We start from the raw sequence: 22,926 nt of genomic DNA, 5'->3' as shown, positions 1-22,926 counted from the left end.
TTTCATTTACTATTGTTCAGTCAACTTCAAGATTCACTAATTATTTTGAACTTTGATTTTTTAAATTGCTCAAATTTTCTTTAATAATATTTTCAATATCTCACTTTAAAAACTGAAAATATTTAACTAAGAGGACTGTAGCCCCCGCCGAAATTGTCAGGCGATGGGGGCTGCAGCTCCCATCGCCCGACATTAGACTTTACCATTCAGGGATTAAATCTAGTAAGTTGGGTCCGAAAAATCCATTTTTAGTATTTTACATTTTCGTAATGTATAACATCTCAAAAGTATTTTCACAAAATTTGAAATAAATCAGTATATAATCATCTCTCTAGTCATTAATCCCTTATATACCTTAACCCGCCGTTACTCGACCCTGCAAGAGTAACGCCGTTGCTCGACGTGTGAGTGGTGTGTTCACTCTGACGCTGTACTAATAAAAATAATTGATTAATGGGGATTTCCCGCAAGCCAGAAATGCAACACTTTCTTATCGCATTACAAACACATGCGTAAGCAGTTAGATGACGTTTCAAGAATCTTCAAAAAGTTTTCAAGTTCTTCTGTCAGGTTCAGCTATTCCTGTGAAACTGAATGTACTAAAAATCTTAGCGATACAGTATGATAATAAATGTTCTGAGTCTGTCCTCCAAGTGGAGTATCTTATTTGGTGCGAGGAGATAAAGATAATCTTATATATACTAAGATTATGAATTTTATTTATGTAGTAAATGATGTATTAATTCTAAGCATACGTTTTGTATTTTTCAAATGCAATAAAGTATAAAAAACCGTTTCAATATAAAATGATTTTCATTATTATTATTAGTATTTTATCATCAGCCCCCTTAGCTCTCTCGTAAAAATATCCTAGCTTCTTGTCTGATTATATTTTTATTGAATTTCAAAAAAAATATAACTATGTACCTGCAAAAAAATAGCAATTACTTCGATGATGTTACTTGTACCTGAATAAGAAACAGTTCTGAAAATCGGTTTGTGTTTCTCCTTTATTCATATATCGGAAATATTAAACGATTCTGTTAGAAAGAGGACTAAGTCAAAGGTGTTATCTATCCATAAGCTTATTAAATATGTCGTTGAAGATGTATAATACAAAAACATTTTCTCAAAAAAAAAAAAATTTAGTGATTAGCTGAGGAAGAATAAAAAAGAAACTTTATAATGTTCGCATATGGCATGATGGTTTTAAAAACATAAAGCACGCATAGGTTATTCAACAGATGATTTCCAAGCACGATGCTAGTTGTATATTATATATTAAAAAAAAAAATACAAAAAGTTAATTTTAAGAAAACAAGAATAATTGGAATAGGAGATAGACCTACTAGGAGATAAACCAAAGAATGTTTTTATAAAAGAAGGAAGAATAGTACAAGCTAAACAGTATAGATTCTTAGATACGATATGGATAGAATTTTTAAAAATAAAAAATAAATAAAACCAAGAATAGCATATGGTTAAGGAAGAATTTAATATAAAGGAATAATTATAATACAAAAGATCAGTCAGACTTGAGAATGCGTCTCATAAAGTGTTAGTTATCAAGAGTTCTTCTCTGTAAATATGAAACGGTGAGCTGAAAAAAGAAAGGCAAGAATTTGTGGAAATGGTGGCCATGGAGAGGAATAGAGAAAATTAAATAGATCATGAAATGAGATATGAAAAATTAAAAAAGAGTGTTCATGAGAATACTAGCTCAATATGAAAATTCAGAAGAGTAAAGTTAATTGGCTATGATATACCATAAGAGGAGAATAATGATTAAAATAATTTGACAAAAATCAGTGGAAGATATTGTAAAAGATTTAAAATTATAGACAATCTAATAGGAAATGGGAGCTATCACGAACTAAAATTTTAGCTTGAAATAGGGGAAAATTATGATGAATATATAACAAGGAATATTTAATCTCTTATGCAGATCTCTCACGCAGTTCCACATACAACCTTTCAGCATAAACTGGTAAACTGCCTATCTAAAAAAATCAAAACATTACAAAGAGCCTATCAATAATGATAGGCCTTCAGTTTGCGCGTCCATGGAGATGAGTCTCAGATATTTTAAAATATAAAAATAGAAATAGTAGATTAATATGAAAATATTAGATTTCTTCACAAAAAGCATTTAAAAGATAATAAAACTAATGATTAAATAGTATACATAAACGAATTAGTTCTCTTGAAAAATGAATGAACATCAGTTCAAACAATAAAAAAAATAGTTAATATAAAAAAAGAAAGTTATCAAGCCCTTTTTTTCTTCGAAGAAAATGGATTTAAATAAGTCAAACTAGGTTATCCAAAAGAGAATTTGAACATAGATTGGTTAGCCTTTGCAGATTACCTTGCATTCCTAGTAAAAATATAGAAACAATAACTGAACATCCTAAAGGAGGCAGGGAAAAAATAAAACTACAGATATTTAAAAAAAATAACGGAATACATAACAAACATAAATAAGATTCCAAATATGTGAACTCAAAATTTGGAAAAATGAAGAAAAATTCAAGTACCTAGGCAAAATCATTCAACCAAATGGATTAGACAACGAAGGAAATAAAGTAAGGATCAGCAAAACGTAAACGGCCTACGCCTTAACAAAGAATATATACAATAATTAAGGAATATCTAGAATGAGCAAAATTAGGCACTAAACCACAGTAACCTGACTTGAAGTCCTACAAAGTGTAGAATGATTAACATAAAATCATGGACAATAGGTAAATAGAAGATAAAATAGAAATTAGTGAGTGAAAAATAAGAACGATACTTGAACCGTAGAAACGGATAACTAAAAAATAGATAGGCTCATGGATGCCATTAGAAAACAAAAAATACTTTATAAACTTTAACAGAAATGATTCCTAACAGACTAACCAAGAGCATATTTGGAAAATGTAATGAAGATAAAACTAACATCGGATAGTTCAAATAAATCAACGAAGATCTCTGAATTCCAGATATAAAATATACAGAGAACAAGAACATATTCGGAAAGAAGCTATACGACTATAAAAGGATCCAGAAAGGAAATAAAAGAGAATAGTAATAAGAAGTGGTCAACAGAGAGAAAGAAACACAGCTTGAAACTGAGTGTTGGAAGAATAGAAGACTGACCAGAAATTAGCTATTAGAAGTGATCCCATGATCGGTAACGATCCAACAAATAAAAAGTAAAAAAAATAAAAATGTAACCATTACAAGGTAAAAACTATTTATTTTTATACAAGATAAAAAACAATAACACAGTTTAAAGGAATTCCATCTAACTAGTACAGAAGTTATGTAAGGTTATGATACGTAAGAGGTTACTGCGCAATTTTGGTTAGGTTATAGTCACACAAGTAATGAAAATGCTCTCTCACTTACCTGCACGTGGCATTGTTCTCACAGATTTTATCCGACAGACATAAAGGACCACGACCGCAATCACTGCCCTCAAAATTTGGGAAACAGGAACACCAGTATTTTCTAAAACAAATAAAAATAACAATAAAACTAATTGTTTCATAATCTAAAAATTTAATTAAAATGATAATGTACTCGTATATAGAAAATAAAATTTAAGTGGTTTAATTATATTTTTCAGTAAAATTCATTTTTGGTAGATGTAATATTATATTTTTAACATAGTACTCGTAATATGGTATTATAAAATAAAACCACTGAACTTTACTAAAATATACCTTTCTAATTTTATTTGTTTAATATCATTTCAACCTTTCCAATAAAATTTTCATAACCAAAAATTTATATCATAAATCTTTTCCAACTTTTAATTGTTACTTATTTTCCAGAAATAAGGTAACTATTATAGAAACAATATCATAGAAATTATTTTGAAAATTATTATAAAAACCGTGTTAATTTTTAGAAAAATATTACGAAATACTTCTAAACTGTGAAAAACCTAAAGAAACAAAAAAATAAAAAATGATAATACCTGAGCTCAACCCACCAATAAAGGATGAAATCATTAAAACTGTAAAATTATTAAAAAAATAAGAAAGCATCCAAAGAGGACAACATAACAGCAGAACTTTTAAAATTTGCCAGGAAAAATTAATCTCCAATCTAGAAAAATTATTTATTAAAATTTGGCAAAAATTTAAATAACGGAAGATGGACGTTGGTTAATCCGTTAGGATTATAAGGATGACCAGACTGATGTAAATAATTACAGAGAAATTTCACTACTTTCGGTATTAATGAAATTCTTTCAAAAATTATTCAAAACCTTTTTTGATAAATATAGTAATACAAAAATAAGTAAAAAAATATAAATATAAATTAAATAAAAAAAATAATAATAATATATAATAAATAATTGAATACAAAGTTAAATTTTTAAATTTTTAGGGAAGGAAACGAATTTGGGAGCAAACATTTTTTTAAAATGGTAAGATTAGGAAAAGGTAATTATAATTGCAAAAACTTGAGAAAACTAACTCCAAAGAAACTATGTACCCCACCTTCTAAAGATTTCAACCCTTCCTAAAAGTTTTGTAAAAGTAGGTATGCTGGTACCCAAACTTTTACCAACAAATTGCCCCATATACACGAGTCTCATTGCCAAATTTAATCAAAGTCGGTTTACCCAATCAAATATTATTAACCTTTTTTTTTTTTTTTTTTTTTACACGCCAACACACGTATGTACACGCCAACACACGTATGTAACGAAATACCTTTTCTTTTCTTTACGAAGCAACCTTTTCTTTTGTTATGAATAACCTAAAGAGTGGGATGCTCAAGTCCCCATTCTTTAGGTCATTCATCACGCGAAAAAATAAACAAAAAAACATAAAATTTTTAATTTGAAGCTATGACTTTCACATAATCTTACATATCACCATTAAAGTTTGTTATCAAATCCATTCTGAGATATTGTACAAAAATTGCGTTTAATTTAAGAGCGGTGTTTTAAAAATCATTTTTACATATTTTTTATTTTCTACTTTTTAGTATATTCAACATAAAAGTGGTTTAAAAAAAAAAATTATATTTTTTATTTTCTCATTTATAGTTTTCATTGATTTTTATTTTACAGCTGCGCTAGCACACAGAGCTGAGTTATTTAGTGAAAGATCGGAACGGTACATTTTACGTTGGGCGAGTGCAATCAAAACATAGAGCTAAGCAATTAAATTTCCGGATAATCAAGATCCAATCGATCAAGAGTGTACCCAATGCATTAAACAGTTAGCGCACGACCTGTTGATACATACGCCGTTTGAATCGTATAAATCAGATAAGCAGTTGTCGAGATATTACGGTGGCACCCTATCGCAACTCCAAAATTTCCGAACGGTGACCCGGGGGCATTAGAAAATATTATCACCCGATGGGTATCATTGGGAGCGGATGAAATACAATCAAGGAGGGTCGAAAAAATTTTTCAGAGCGCTAGGACCGACCGTTTTCTAGATCATCTGCGATTTTCGTCCAAAAATTCGGATCCAGTGAAAAAGTACTAAATTCTCCCATTCGGTCAATATTGTACAGAATTTCTAATAGCAACTGTGTACCCTAATATATATCTAACTTGTTTATAAAACTAATAGTGTGTTATCACTTAGGTCCAGTCGGTTGTTACAATAGGTAGAGCCCTACATTTTGGTACAATTATGTATTTCAATCGAGCGCGAATTTTAGATCCAAACTTACAGAAACTGGCTAAGTTATCTTTCATTAAGAAAATATGCATGTAAACGAGGTTGCATAAGTTCAACGGATTTTTTTCACTTAGCAACTTAGAGGCATATTAGCGACTTGAAAATATAGCTAAAATGTGTTGTCATCAGAAGCAAACCTGTATGCAAAATTTCAGAATGAATGGATAAGCGAAGTGCTTCAAAATTCGGCTGATAGGTTCCGTACCATGAATCTCACATACATAGTCCAAGAGCGAGTTAATATAACAGTGGTAATAATAAAAACCGCGTTTTTATTATTACCATGGAACTTGTTTTACAAACAAGCTCCAAAACGTTGAGTTAAAAATAGATGAAATGAATTTCATTTTAATTTAATTTTTAATTGAGAATTAAATCAAAATAAAAGTAAACAATTGTAGTCATTATTTTAATTATATTATTTTTATATAGAGGTAACAAAGAAATAAATGAATTTTTATGTATTTCCTTTACTATTTCCTCGTTTCGTTTTATCTGTATAAAATCTATTTTTTTAAAAGTTATTACAGGCATAGAGAGAAAAAGCATTGAGGAATAAATTATTCCTAATAAACCTAAATAAATTAAATTTGCAAATCTCCGTTCCTGAGTAGGTCTCAGCATTTCATGCGGAGGTCCCGGGTTCGAATCGCGGTCAGGCATGGCATCTTTCATACACTACCAATTTCCACCGGGCTAATGAACATAGCTGTTGATTTCCGTTCTTTCATAACAAAAGATTAAATCATGACCAAACATAAAAATAAAACTAAAGCAATGAATATTCGAGCTTCCTTGTACGCATATATTTATTTATAAGCAAAATGACTGATGGACGTTAATTTTGTTACAAATGACGTGAACTACTCTCTGTTAGTAAGTGAACTAATCCCTTTGAAACTTTGGATCCACGTTCAAAGTGACTCTACTTTTTAAACTTATATAATAATAATTTACATATTTATCAAAGAATTCTTTGATAATATCAAAAGATTTTCTACAAGTACAGTAGAACTTTTTCTTTTGCTACATAAATTTTAGAATAAAACTCCTACAACTATCAAAAACTCATATTAGTAGAGGAACTTTCTTTATTGTTCAGTCCAAATAACATGACAACATTCCAGTCTACTTCTTTTTTTTTGTACAGCCGCAAGAGCTCAGCTACTGTATTCTAATCTCTGGGCTGTTAGTAACAATAAATAATTGCTGCTAGGTTTTACTATCCATTCGATTATTCTATCCATACTATCTTTTACGCACCTACTTTAATTAATCTCCTCAAAACTCTAATAAAAAAAAAATTAAACGTTTTCTTTTAATTTGGATCATATATATATAAATCGCTAAATTAACATTTTTATAGGAATCGTTAGATTTTCTATCAAATCCCACGTAAAATTTTGGAAACTTTTACTTTACCAACCACCACATTAAAATATCAAGCCCTTCAACTTACTTAAAGACTTTTATTCAAGTATGATCTGGTTTATTAACAATGATGGTAAGAAAAAAACAGACGGGTTCTCAAAAATAATTCAGGATTTAAATTGCGCACCATTCTTTACCGTTGGGTTGACAATGCTATCAGAAGCAAATATAGTAATCACATTTCGGTTAGTAATGAGTTAGTCGTGACGGAGAATACACGATGCGGGAAAGCATATAACTATTTAGAAAACACATTACAAATACGGAAAATGTAGTACTGAAACTGTTAATAGTGTACGTTATTGAGAGATGATAACAGCAGTTTTGAGATCTCAGTTCGAAGTGATGGACTTCGGCTCTGATGTTGATGAGATGTTTTTCGAGTAGGATGGCGTCACGTGTTATGCGGTGCGCGAAACCGCCGAGTTGTTACAGCAGAAATTTTGTGGGCGGCTGATTTCGCGCAACAGTGATTGGTCATTATGGTCATGAAATGTTACACCGTGTAACTTTTATCTCTAAGGATTTGTGAAGTCCAAGTTTACAGCAAACACATACCACATCTTTCCTGAACTTAAAGAAGAATCGGACTTGTTGAGCTACAAATCTGCAAAAATGCGATAGCAAATTTTGTCAAAAGTTTATGCAAGTGTCATATGAGACGTGGAGGATATTTTCCGGATATTATTTTCTATATTCGGAGCGTTTACTCTTTCAAAGTACGTCACAACTTTGCCAATTCTTGCCTAAATGGAGGTTAATTTCGTAAATTTAAATCCGGCGTTACTTTTGAAACACTCTATTTAAGGTGTTCTTTTACCAAGTATGTATTACTGTCGACCAATTTTTTTAACCTTAAGATTTCCAAATAAATTCAGAATAAATCAATTTATTTATTTTTACAGCTGAGAGTAAAACGAAGTATTAAAAAAGATTCTGTACTTAAAACTTGATTCTTTTTTTTTTAATCCTTAACACGTGAAAGAATATATTATATATTATAAACCGTATGATCTTATTTTAGTAATTTTATTAAGAAAATATAAAATTTTCTCTTTCTTTATTCAGTGACATTGTTAAATAAATTACTAACGATCAGTCTAATGCAAATTAAATAAATATTATTACGATTAAATTTTAATGTTATAAAAAGGCCTTTTTAGATGGTTTTATAATGCTAAACATTTTTTTAAAATTATTAAAAAATTCATTGAAAAGAAATTGTTGAAATTCATAAAACTTTGAGGTGAAAACTTTAAGAACATACGTTTGTTTCAAAATGGATGTCGGGGTTTTAGAATTATGAAATATATACTAAATTTTACTTACATTGCTAAGTAAAATTTACTTACTTATCCACTTTTTCACTTCACGCATGAAGTGAGAGAAAAAGCAACTGAAACAGTTTTTACTATACGTGTTCAATGTGAGCACCATTCGTCGCACGATACACATCCAGCCGATAATACAATTCATCCCATACTTTAATCAGCAGGTCTGGAGTAATTGAAGCCTTTATACACTTGAACCTTTATAAACCCCCAAAGAAAAAAATCGCAGGGGGTCAGATCGGACGAACGGTGAGGCCACGGCAAACAAGCCATATCAACTGGTCTCGGGCGGCCGATCCAACAGTCGGGAAGAATTTCATTCAACCGATCACGTGCAGATTATCCCAGCGAGGAGGGCACCATCTTGCTGTCAAATAAATTTCTGCGGTTCGTATTGCAGTCGAGGAAAGAACCGTACTTGTAGCTTATCAATATAGTTCATTCCGGATACACTTGCATCCGCGAAAAAGAACGTCCCGTAAATTTGTCATTGGAAAACGGCACAAAAAACATTCACTTTTGGGGAATCTCGTTCACACTTTAATATTACGTGAGGATTTTCCGATCCCCTGATATGCACATTATGATTGTTTACTTTTCCATTAACATGAAATGTTAATTCGCCACTGAATACGACACGATAAAGAAAATCTTCATCGTCACGTTCATTTGCAAAGCTGGCATGCAAACTATAATCTGTAGGCTTTAGAGCTTGTAACAGCTGTAAACGATATGGACGCAGTTGTAAGTTTTCCTTAAAACCCTTCACACAAACGTCACGCAAGATTAGTCGGAATTGGTAATTCACGACTAGTCTTCCAAACGGATTTCCTAGGACTGCGCACAAAAGACTTTCTTACACGTTCAATATTGTCTTCGGACACACTCGGTCGTCCTATACTCTTCCCTTTACAAATACGGCCAGTGATTTCAAATTATTTATTCATCTACGAATGCTATTGTCATTCGGAGGATCACAAGAGTACTTTAAAAGGAACGCACCTTCAACGGTAGTTACAGGTTCACACTTGGGAAATATTACATAGCTTTAAAACCCCGATATACATTCTGAAACACACAATTACCTATTTTTGTCGAAGGTAAACTAGAACGCGATTTTTTCTGAATGTCGATAAGTTCGGCGCATCTATATATTAATCATGTATCCTCGGCTTAGTAACATATCTTTCACAGCTCCATTTACTATTCTAAATTATCTTTATTTGATATATTATTATACGTTTTTCCACTCTTCATAGCGGTGTTGGAGCTCAGAAACCGGAAAATCCTTCAGATGGTTGGTTAAATTTTTTAAAATGTTTTCTACTGTTCCAAGATGGTGTCATTTGAGGTGCTTTTTTAAAGTCGAGAGCAGGAAAAGTCGCAGGGACTCGAGTCAGGTGAATAAGAAGGTTGAGGAACTACAGGAATGTTTTTCTTTGCCAAAAACTCATTAAATGAGAGTGCAATGTGACAAGGTGCACTGTCATGATGCAGCATCCAGTTGTCTTTGATGGCTGGTCTCACGCGAGCAACTCCTTTCCGCAGCCTTTAATGAATTTCTCGGTAAACATATTTATAGTCTATCCTGTAGACAAAAACTTCGTATGGACAATGCCATTACTTCGAAGAAAAAAATTAGCATGATTTTGATTTGCACATTTTTGCTTTTTTGGGCGCGGTGAGATTGAAGTGTGCCACTCCTTGCTCTGGCGGTTTCTTTCTAAGTCATACTCAAATATCCAAGATCCATCACCAGTAATAACATTTTTCAGAAAATCAGGATCAGTTTCAATTCGCCCTTGACGATCGCGGCACACTTTCACCCTGTTGTTTTTCTGTTCAACAGTGAGGTTTTTTGGGACCAATTTTGCACAAATTTTTTCATGTCCAATTCGTTTGTCTAAATTTGATAGACTGTGGTACGGCTCAAATTCAATCGTTCTGCAGTCATTCTGACAGTTAATCGCAAATTGACTGTCATCAGTTGCCAGTTAACATTTTATCAAGCCTCTGCTCCGCTCAACAATGTCGTCACTTTTTGACGTTAACGGTCTTCCAGAGCGTGGATCGTCCGCAACTGATTCTCGGCCATCTGAAAATGATTTAAACCACCTAAAACCTTGGGCTCATAACAGAGCGTCATCTCCACACGCCCTTTTCAATTTTTAAAAAGTTTCAGTAGCATCCCACCGAGTTTAATATAGAACTTGATTGCACAACTTTGCTCATAATTAGTATCACTCATTTTTGTAACGCACAACAAAAATTCGTTTTACGAAAAGTTTGTTTACTTCTCACGTGGCAACAATAGACTAAAAATATTAATACCTAATATAAATCAGCTGTTAATATAACCATATGTTTAGTAGTAACTTGAGTGTTGCCACTTTGGCTGCCTAAAAAAATTACTGCCTAAAAAAATTACAGAACTCGTATGTTGGAGAAAACTAAACTTTTGCATTAAACTGATACCTGCTTTTGCTGGAAACTATAGTTATGTTTACACAAAGACTCGAAGGTATAGTTAACTTATATAGAACTTCTTATATAGAACTGTACACTTCTATCATACAGATTGCAGAGAGCTCTGTTACCTAAGGTTACGTTTCTAATATTAACCTATACGCTACATTTATACATAAGTACATGCATTATGTTAGAGTATTAAATAAACATTTAAATAACTTTTCACCCCTTAAAAAGACTGGATTCTTTTTAAAGTAGCACTACTTTTTTTTTGTTTTTTTTAAATTAATCTCCAACCTTCAATAAAACTATAACATACCACGTAAAGTTAATTAAATTAATTAAATGTAATCCATTAGTGATTCTTGAGCCAGGATCGTGTACACCTTTAAACTACCTAAGATAAAATACACTTTCTAAAACTTCCTATTTCGTATCAAGTTACTCTTTGTAAGTTATTTTCCAGAGTATTTATGGACATAAAATATGTTTGAATACTAAATTAGATTTAGTCACTGATTTGTCAACGGTACATTCAAATTATCCGTTAGCTGTTATAAGTAATGATGTAGCATTACTGTATTTACCTACGCTTTTGATAATTATCAGATATATATATATTTTTTTCTATTCTCTTTTCCTATGCTTCTTGAATCAATTAATTGAAAAATTAGCGTCTGGCGATATAATATGTTAGTCATTAGTAACATTAATTAATAGATTGATAATTAATAAAACTATAATGAACTAAGTTTTAAATATGAAGTAAACAAGAGAAAAAAGGGATCAAATTATTGGCTCTTCTTTAATTAATTTTGGTTAGAAATAAAAATCAATTCGATAAATTCGGTTTTAAACAATATTGATATTTTTACATCCTAAAAAATTAAAATTTCTATAAATGCGATATCAAATGTACGATTACGTTAACACGTGTAAAAACGTCAAAGTCGACAACAGAAATGGGAAAAATTTCTCTGTGAATGATTCAATAAATGACCGCTGACCCAATTCTGTCTCCAAGACTCTTTTTTTTAGCCACCGGAACCACCGTTAGGTATTACTTCAGAGGATTGAAATGAAATGGCAATTTAATAGCGTGTGAAAATGTCATGCCTGAACGGGATTCGAACCCGAGACCTCCGGATGAAAGGCTGAGACGCTACCACTCGCATCACGAAAGCCGGCCCAAGACTTCTTTTAGACCCCGACATAAAACTTAGATTAACTTCAACCGACGATGTATTAAAGTAACTAAAAAATCTAATTTTTTTTAAACGAATTAATTTTTATTTTCTCGACGAATATATCTAGAACAGGTATATTAAATGGGAACGTATGATCATATTAAAAATGGGGTATCGGATTTTTTTGCAAATCTTTACGTTTTAGAAAACAACTAGTTCATCCAGACCAAAAAAAAAAAAAATATATTACATATAAATAATACGTATGTGTGATGCACTGAGTTTGGCCTTCTTTCTCAGAACTGAGGGGGAACTGAGGTTGAGGGGGGGGGGTCGAAAAATCAACCCCGCTTCATAATACAAAAATATATGTTATTGTTCTTTCGATCTACCTCCATTCGGTTAAAATATTTTTCCAAGATTTTGAAAGTTTATATTTCATATATACGGCTATAAACAAATGTCATTTTTTTCAAAATTATTGATCCCCCCAGTTCTAACATGCAGAATGTTTTTGAAAATTTTATATTTTTTATCTCAGCCTTAAAGGAGTGTTAGATTTAGAGAAAATTTTACTTTAGCAAATTTATTAAGTTTAACGTACAATAAACATCTTTAGAAAATCTTTTTCTAAACTGTATTCCCCACATCAAAAAATATATATATTATTCTGTTTTTTTTTTGCTCTAACTTTTTGAATTTTATTAATATTGGCTGGAAAGTCATGCTATATTTAGCCACTTTTTTTTTACCTTTATTTATATATCAAATGAATTTTCAAATTAAAAGGTCGATTATAATTAGTAAAGTTACGTACTACTACTAATACATGGGAAATCATTTCCCATTATATTGAAATGTATACACTACACTGAAAGAGAAATAAATGCCGACAAAGAAAAAAATTAACATGGTATCTATACTTACTTGTATGCTCAATTTAAAACCAAATCAGTACAGACTAAACAGTTGAGGGTTGTAACACATATTATGAATAATAAAAGGAAAATTAGGTGTAGAGACGTTAAATCCTCGGCTATTTAAATAATAATCCCCAATGACTACAGCATTAAAGTTTTAAATTTATTTTAGTATTGTGATTTAAGACAAGCAATGCATATATTTTAAGAAAAAAGATAAAGTGAATGAAATGATAAGTATGAAAATATCATCAGGAACTAAACCTAAGACCGGCTGATTTAGAAGCCAGCATGCTAACCAGTACACCTATCGTTCAACATATTTTATATATTTTTATGAACTCACACTCTCCCTTATAAGGGTAAGGATTTTAAAATGAGTTAACTTTTCAACTGCTTCATTTATTTCTTCTCTACTTTTGAGAAAATAAATCCAATCTGCGTCACACTAAATACAATTCAATAAATTAAATACTTAATTTTAACATCAGCATGATATTAAAATACAGCAGAATTTAATCTGCTTTAGAAAAAAAAAACAAAACAAAATAAAAAAAAGTATAATAGTATAAGTGTTAATTTTATATCCAAATATATACAACTGAATATTATTAAAATAGGTATTTTAGATCATTATGGATAAATAAAAAAAAAAAAATTTCTGGTGTCAAAGGCTAATAAAGATAATCGTTTACAATCATCTATTCTTCTATGATAAGAGTGATTTGAAGTGCATCATACAAAACTATGATACACTTTATCTAGAAAAATGTCTACGGTAATCACAAAAAAGTATCCAAATCAACGTTAAAACTTTTTTTTTTTTTTGATAAGAAATAATCATTTTCAAACTTTATTAGTAGCTGATCTAATTCAAACTTTTCAATTTGTGGACATCATTAACCAAAGACACAATTATCAAGAGCAAGATACTTAAGTACCTCACGTGAACACAATTAAAAAAGCTGTATACTGTAAGTAATAATTTTTTTTTTTGTATTCAGTCATTTGACCGGTTTGATGCAGCTCTCCAAGATTCCCTATCTAGTGCTAGTCGTTTCATTTCAGTATACCCTCTACATCCTACATCCCTTACAATTTGTTTTACATATTCCAAACGTTGCCTGCCTACACAATTTTTTCCTTCTACCTCACCCTCTAACATCAAAGCGACTATTCCAGGATGCCTTAATATGTGCCCTAAAAGTTTGTCTGTTCTTTTAGCTATATTTTTCCAAATGCTTCTTTCTTGTAAGTAATAATAATAAACACTAAATAAATAACAATAGAATTATTATAAATTCTGTTTATGATTATTATGATATATGAATATTATATTTAATATAATTTATTTAAAATTATTTTCCTCTTGATTGAATAGAATTAATTATAGTAAGATATATTTTACTTAAAAATACTATTTTTAATAATCTCTTGGGTTAAGCAAACAACTATACAAACTTATAAATTAAATTCACTACGTTTTAATTAGAATTCTCTAAGCTTCCTCAAGTGACGATACACATTCACACACACATCATACAAATTCTCTTGCACACTAAGAAATTAACATCCTAGATAACAATATTTTATCCCCACCCATGTTGTAATAGATCCCCCCTCATACATGACTCATCTTATCTTTAGATAATTATACGTATCTCTTTATATAACCTGAGTGCTATTTACTGCGTATTGAAACCTTTACAATGCACATATTTTTCTCAAAAATTACAAACATTAAACATTATTTTCCTTAAAACTAAATTTATAATATAAATATGATTTTTTTAATTAAATGAACATACATGTTGCTTAATCCGGCTATGTTTGTTCTACTGTTGAAAGCGTTTGTATTTTTCTTGATGTGTATCATTTCTAGGGTGGTCCTTTTATGTGTATTTTATTCTTTGCCTAAAATTTTGGTGCTGTTGAAATCGAACGAGTGTTTATGTTCTATTGTATGTTTTGTAAGCGTTGTCACTTCCCTTTTTTCATATTTATGGGCTTCTGTGCTTTTGTTAAGGTATTTAGATGTTTGTCCAATGTACAACGCGTTACAATCTTTACACGGAAAGCATTCCGTGTAAATCAATCACTTTTATGATGATATCATGAACTGACGTCTTTCTATCCCGTCTGGTAACTCCAAACATATACTGTTCCACATTTTTTTGTGTTACTCACAGCTTCTGTAATGATTGAACAACGGTTAATGTCAATGTTTCGCTTCCGTATGTAAGCACTGGCAGGATGGATTAATTGAAAACTATCTTTTTAAGGCAAAAGGGGAGTTTGTTCTTAAAAACGATGTTAAATCTTCTGAATGCCTGCTACCCAAGTTTAACTCGTCGTTCAACTTGTTTGATAATACCACCCTCAGCGGACATCCTTTAATCAAGAAATATCTAATGATCTATCTGCTAGTTCTTCTGTAAATACAAAAATCTTAGTTTCCTACGCAAACTTGTTGAAGATTACCGGCTCTTTTTAAGCTTCGTCTTTAGACGATAGGGTTCGCCAGCTACGTGTAGTTTCTGCTTTTTTCCCGGTTCTTGTGAGAAGACAGCTAGCTACCTCTTCTCACAATTCTTAGGTGGTTTAGATATGCGTCATGTATTCGTACGCCGACTTTTTCCCGATCCAGATTTCTAAATACCTCTTCGAGGCAGGCTGAGAAGAGTGATATAGTGATATACCTTGTCCCGTAAACCTTTATCTCTACTTTATTTTCATTGAAACAGATAGTAAATTTTGCTTCTTCGTACATCGATTGTGAAACGTTTATGTAGATTGTGTTTATACCCGTTATTTAATGTAGTTATTATGGGTTCAGGGCCAGCCATAACGTTTTTGCTGCCGTAGGCAAACCCAAAAAATGCGGTCCCAAGCTTCAAAAAAAGTTTAAAAAACATAATTATAACTAGAGAAACCAGGAAAATGACGTATAATTGAGTTAAGCTAATAGTACTAATACAGGTTTTCGGAAAAATGTTTTATTGATACTAAATTAAAATTTTTAATGAGCTAAAGGCAACGAACTTACGAATTAAAACTAGTACATATTATTTTCAGAGATGATTTTAAAAAAAAAATTATAACAATAAAAAAAACTTGTACAATAATAATATTATTATACTAATAAATAGTAATATAATATTATTTTCTAGATTCAAGTAACCAAAATATATTTTTGTGGGTTGTGTTTATTTTTTTTTGTGCTCTAGTTTAGGCAGTTTTGCCGCTTCTAAATTTTGCCGCCGTAGACAGCTGCCTAACTTACCTACCGCCTACGGCCGGCCCTGATGGGTTGCATTGTTACCGAAACAAATGGCTTTCCGTAGTCGATAAAAGCCATTCATAGGGATATTGTATACTCGTCTCTCTGTCTTGTTAAACAACCTGGAGATTTTTAGTATTGGATAAATCCCTTACATGGGGATTACACATACAGGACTTCAGTGTTAGATGCAAAAAAGCCCTAAACATTATCAAATGTTTATCGAATATTAATTGGGGCTCAGATAAAGAGATATTATTGAGACTGTATAAGGCATTGGTTCAATCGAAACTAGACTACGGATGTATTGTATATTCATCCGCTAGGAAGTCGCATTTAAGAAAGTTAGACGTAATTCATAATAGCGGAATTAGATATGCGACAGGCGCTTTCCGCACAAGTCCGGCGACAAGTCTAATGTCCGAAGCCGGAATAATGCCACTACATTATAGAAGAGACATCCTTTTATTAAGATATACAGCAAACGTATGGGCTTTTCGTGCCCATATAAATAATAAACTTTTCATGAATCATCCAATGGCTGCAGTATATGAACGTCGTGCTACCTATTCCAGACCAGCCGGAATTAGGTACCACGAATTAAGAAGAAAATACGAAATTGCTATTCCAGATACAATAGCAATTTCCACAAGAGAAATACCGCCATGGCTTTTGCCAGCGGTAAATACAAGGTTGGATCTCTCTCAGGGAGAAATAAAAAAGAAGCCAGCAGTGAACATCCAACAGGAATTTTTGGCAGCCGTCAGTAGTTACGAAGAACATATTAGAATTTATACTGACAGTTCTAAAACCGAACATGGTGTTGGATGCTCTATGTATGTAAATGGAGAAGCCCATTGTTGAAAACTGCCAGATATGGCCAGTGTTTATACAGCGGAACTTACTGCCATTCAGCAAGCTCTTCGCTTCACAGAACATTATTGCGAAGAGAGTGCTAATTTTTTCCGATTCATTAAGTGCACTTGTTGCAATTCGGAGCAAAAACATTAAGGATGTCCTAATTTCAAACATCCTGTCTATTTTATACGTTTTAAATCAACGAGGACAGCGATGCATATTTGTATGGACTCCAGGGCATGCTGGTATCACACGTAATGAGAGCACAGACGAAGCTGCCAGAAAGGCAACAGTCTGCGATGATTTGGATGCATTTCCTGTAAGAGTGGCAGATGTTAAAAACTGTCTAACTAACGTAGTTAAAAACAAGTGAAATACTGAATGGAGGAGTTTAAACACAAAATTAAACTCAGTTAAAACTTCATATAAATGGAAAAGCGACGTGAAGTTGACTCGCCGTGAACAAGTAGCTGTGACCAGACTTAGAATCGGTCACACGCGATTAACAAATTCATATTTGTAAACCGGCGAAGAGAGACCAATGTGCGGTGTTTGTAATAAAACACTGACAGTCAAGCATCTAATAGAAGAGTGTACCATATATGAGGACCTCAGAAAGAGGTTCCGTCTTAGAAATGATATTACTAATGATCTGGATAATGGAAATGAAGAAAAGATAGCTGCATTTTTACACGCCAGTGGACTTCTTAGAAGTCTGTAAAAGTGAAAAATTTAAAGCTGTGATAAAGAGTCTCTAAGAGGTAGTTTCATTTATTTATATATGGGAGTCTCGAAGCGTGGCACGTGTAGTGACGGGAGGTAGCCCTCTTGTCTAAGCCACCCTGGCTCGTCGGCATTCAAGAGCAGTGAGTCGGGGTGTGTTCGATGATGGCATGGGGGACCCTCAAGGATGGACCGAGGGCGCGAGGCTATGGGTAAGCGCAATGGATGCCTGTAGCCTGTTTATAAGGAGTCAACTGCCACGGCATCCTGGCGCGACTAATATACTGCTTCACAGAGGTTCCTGTCGCCCCGATAGTGCTAAAATAAACAACTAAACGAGACGGGTATAAGAAAATAAATGGTATTTATTGAAATAATGGTATAAGAAAATAAATGGTATGGTATTGTTTTTTATAGTTTCACTTTTATCTTCTTTGAGAATTTTATCTCAAATTTTAATTTTGGGGCCCTTTACAACCCATAAGTGTAGTTTTGCTTTTTTGGTGTTTTAATTTTTCTGTGTAGTTTGTGTTTTTAAATAAAATGTAAGGGCCCTTTACACCCTTACATATGACGATCCTGATGGTGATTTAAGAATGTGACGAGGGCTAATGGCCTGAGTAGTCGATGCCCGTAAAAATACACACACACATAACATGCCTTCAGACGACATATAAATTATTGACAGCAAATATTTCCAACTAAATATACAAGCACCTGGAAACCAACAGAGTCCTCCATTTGGAGCAGAAGGGATGTGCAAAAGCCGTGAGGGAGAGCAAAGAAAAAATAATCATAGATACGTTAACCACGCAACAAACCCAGTACACTAAAAGAAATCTGTGGATGGCCTATATAGACTATTAAAAGGCATTCGATAATGTGCCGCACTCATGGCTGACGAAGATCTTAGAAACGTATCAAAGTTGATGAAAAGATGATTAGGTTCATGAGGCATGCAATGAGTGCTTGGAGCACGATACTAATTGCAAACAGTGGAACAAGAAAAATACAAACAGGACCCATAAATGTAAGTAGAGGAATATTTCAAGGGAACGCCCTGAGCGCGCTCTGGTTCTTTATAGCTATCAACCTGCTCTCAAGCATACTAAAGGAGGCAAGATACGGTTACAATATAAAATCTCGAGCAGGAGATTACAAACTGGCACACCTATTCCATATGGACGATTTAAAGATTTATGGAGGGACTGAACATCAGCTGCAGCAACTGCTCAAACTTGTCCAAATGTTCAGCGAAGAGATTACAATGGAGCAACAAATGTAGGCTATATATGCAACACACTGAAACAATAGACCATGTAATCACTGGATGTCCGATTCTAGTTCGACGGAGTACACCAGGAGGCACAACAACGTGGCAAAAATTGTACACATAGAACTCTGCGATCCTTTCAAAAAGGATTCTACTATACTTATGAGCCATCCTCCTCTTTGGAGAACAACAACGCAAACATTTTTTGGAACCAGGGAATTGTAACAGCAAAACCCATCAACTGTAATAAGCCAGATATAGTAGTAGTTGATAAAATGGAAAAAGTAACGTACCTAATCGACGTAGCCATCAAGCAACAACATCAACACTAAGCACAATGAGAAGATGCAGAAATACACAGATCTTGCTTTTAAAATTAATGAAATTTGGAATCAAAAAGAAGTTTATATAATCCCAGTAATTATATCTGTCGAGGGAATAATACAATCTATTTTGCAGAACAGTCTTGAAAACTGGATATCCAGTGGAATACCCATGTGCTAATTGCCCGGAAGGCAATTAGTCAACAAGAGCAAGCCTAATCTCGTTGGTATAAATTACTCCGAGTTTAGGGAATGTCACCGGCAAAAGAAAATGCTGTGAAAGTTTGGGATAATAATAATAGTAACCAATAAATTACATACAAAACAGAATTTCATGTAGGGACAGGATTTATTCACAAAAAGTTAAATAATAAAAACCGGAATTCAGTTCAATTGACTAAAGACATAATGCTTACTGATATTAACAACTAGTATTGTATTAACTACCAGATAAGATAAATGTAAAGTTCATTCGCTGCAAATACCTCTCCTGTTTAAAATAGAACTACCCTAACAATTTACGAATGCGTTTAATACTTTATCCTTTTCACTAGTTGTCTAACAGTAACTCTCCGAACAACTTCCAACATTCACCCATTTATCACACTGTAATGCTTGTGACATCACTTTACACGTTGTTACTGCGCGCGTCAAACATCCTCGCAGCGCTACAAGCTTAATCTTGCTTCAGACTCGCTTCTTACTCCTCGCTTAATACTGACTTTATCCCTTGTTCGAACTGTGTTTATATACACCGACCCCTGCAGAACCAGCCACATTCCTTAAATGTTGAAACGTGAGAATCATTATCCTTGCACTTACATTTTTCCATAAACTCATACTCTGATCCGGTAATCCTTCTCATCGAACAACAGCTGTTAGTGTGCCATTGCCACTATTGCAAAGAACGATTGTTAAACTGACCTGTTTGCCTGAGAAAAGGATTCCTTTCATTGTTATTTTCTCGTTCTTTCTTCTTAATTGTAAGGAATCCATTATTTAGGTCCGTCAAAGTGGTTTTGTTACAATATTTTGATCAACGTATAAAAACTATAATGACGTAAGTAGGATAAATAACAGATGTTTATTACATTAAAAAATATATTTCTTATATGAGGCGTACTCATGTTCCTTGAAGTACGAAATTTTTCATTATAAAACATCAACAATCGAAATTAAAAATCAATCATTTGTGTGGAATTACTAGAATTTTTTAGCATAAAATGTAAAGGAATAACATATAATAATCCACAGCAATTTATAATCAACTTTAAGCACAATGGCAACAGTAGAAGAAATAGCTAAGATTGGCTGGAAATATAAATGAAGGAAGGAGCAATAACTAAAAACTTCGAATTTCAATAGTGTTATAAAAATAAAACATGAACATTCATCAATACAAATAATGAGAAGCGCTCACAGATTTGATAAATAATTAAAAAACTATTCATAGGAATGAGTATGTCAGGTCTTATTAAACAATATTTTGCTTGTTAATTATTGAAGAAATTATAATATTGAAGAATATTTAAGAATTGTAAAAAATTTTTTTAATACATATATATTGTTTTAAATGGATTTCAAAGATTTCATTCATTAGAGATTATTACATGTTAGTTATTTCATTATTCTTATTTGTTCATTAATTCATATTACTTAAACGAAAAAATTATAAGAAATTTTTTATTTTTTAGTTAATTCTTGTAAAGATAAAAATAATAATAATTTGGACTATATATGTATGTAAAATTAAAACAAAAAAAGATCATTTGTGAAGAGGAAACACAGTCCAGTTTCCTGTTACATCAAAGTAATAAAAAACGTTTATACTTTTTCTACAACACAAAAACGATGTTTTCTTACCCAAAAAATGTTAGTAAATTTAGACTTTGACGAAAATTCATCCTTAACTTCATATCTCTGTAACCGCCTACATTTCAACATCGTATGAAAATATTATTCTCTTATTTTTCATAGTACTATTTATTTTGAAAATCATCCAATGATCAAATTAGACTGTATCATTTGAAAAAGTTAAATAATAGATGGAGTTTCAAACATCACTCGTTTTATGACTGCACAATTTTCTTTCATTTCTGGTAAAGAAGAGATTAATTGGTTTGTTCCTAAATTAAAACATTATAATAATAGTTTTATCATATTTGTTGTTCCGTTCGGTACAAGTAAATAATGGTAAAGTGCATTATATAAATTTGTTAATAAATTATTTATAATGTATGCATGTTACAGCAAGAAAATTATATGAACCTTGGAATACGACTAATAATGCAGTTAAAAAATATAAAACAATAGATAAATCTTATTCTTTGCTTTCTGCTGGGAAATTCACAAACGATCTATGATAATTTTGAAACGCACAATCTTTTATGTTCTGTTGACATAACATAAGAATTAAGTGTCAAATGTGTCAATTAAACTTGAAGAAAAACAAAATGGTTATTGTATGCGCAAATAAATGTTCTAAGAAGCTATATCTATTTCTGTTAAATTTATTATATATTTTTTATTTAATTTAGGTACATCATTATAGAGGGTTGTAAACCAATCTTAAAGTAACGAAGAGGTTTTTCAGTATTATTTCAAGGATTGTTAGTATATTATTTTGAAATTGATAATAAAGTAAGATATGCATATATTAAGATCATTATTAGTTATTATTACAGACTTAGGTTCTACTTTCAGTTACCCTGCGTTAAAGGTAAGCTGACGATTAAGTGGGTAACATTTGAATTTTTACTCTCCCATTATTTATATATACTGATAAACATCTATATAACTTAGAAAATCCTGAGTTCATCCAATCTTTTTTCTTATTTTGAATTTCATTTTATTATGGTTTTTTTATAACAAATACTTTGATTAAAACATAAATTTACAGTATATACAATTCATAAAAACAATTAAGTTTTTTAACTAACAAAAAAGTTAAGTACGTAAACAGTGAAATGTACGATTACATTTAATAAAAATTACTAAAATTTATTGATAAATTTATGCAATTTGTCATTCCATTTTTTTAAACGTGTGGTATATGTAATCATGAATAATCTTTTTTTTATTTTAAATTGTTAAAAAACATCTAAATAGTCGTAATATCTATGGGTAAAATTATTTATTATTATTTACGTACATTTTATCAACGATTTCATTGACATTGGTAATTTTTAATTAAACAGAAAGATGCTGCCCATGTTTCAACTGCTAGTACATGTGATGATCCAAATTTTATTTGACCTTCTGGTACACACTGGAAGGCATAATTCGCACCATAATTATTATCCCAGTGTTGATTAACCTCTTGCGTCATATCTAACTGCGAATTCTAGTCTTTCTCTGACGTTCAGAATATGATCATATAATACAAACATGAATTAATTAGAAAATCCATCCAAAGAATCTGGTACATATTTA

General features: G+C 31.7%; 1 protein-coding gene across 1 annotated transcript in view; it reads right to left on the bottom strand.

Moving 5' to 3' along the window:
- The window catches only part of LOC142322996 (uncharacterized), a 1,447,060-nt gene that overhangs the window by 823,135 nt on the left and 600,999 nt on the right, over nt 1–22,926 (bottom strand). The window contains exon 4 of the mRNA XM_075362093.1: nt 3,394–3,495. Within this exon, the coding sequence (XP_075218208.1) occupies nt 3,394–3,495 (102 nt within the window). The remainder of the gene's footprint in view (nt 1–3,393; nt 3,496–22,926) is intronic.

The sequence above is a fragment of the Lycorma delicatula genome, chromosome 4 (genome assembly GCF_047948215.1).
Source record: "Lycorma delicatula isolate Av1 chromosome 4, ASM4794821v1, whole genome shotgun sequence".
Classification (NCBI taxonomy): Eukaryota; Metazoa; Arthropoda; class Insecta; order Hemiptera; family Fulgoridae; genus Lycorma; species Lycorma delicatula.
The sequence above is the reverse complement of the archived record's forward strand: the minus strand, read 5'-3'. Positions and strand labels throughout refer to the sequence as shown.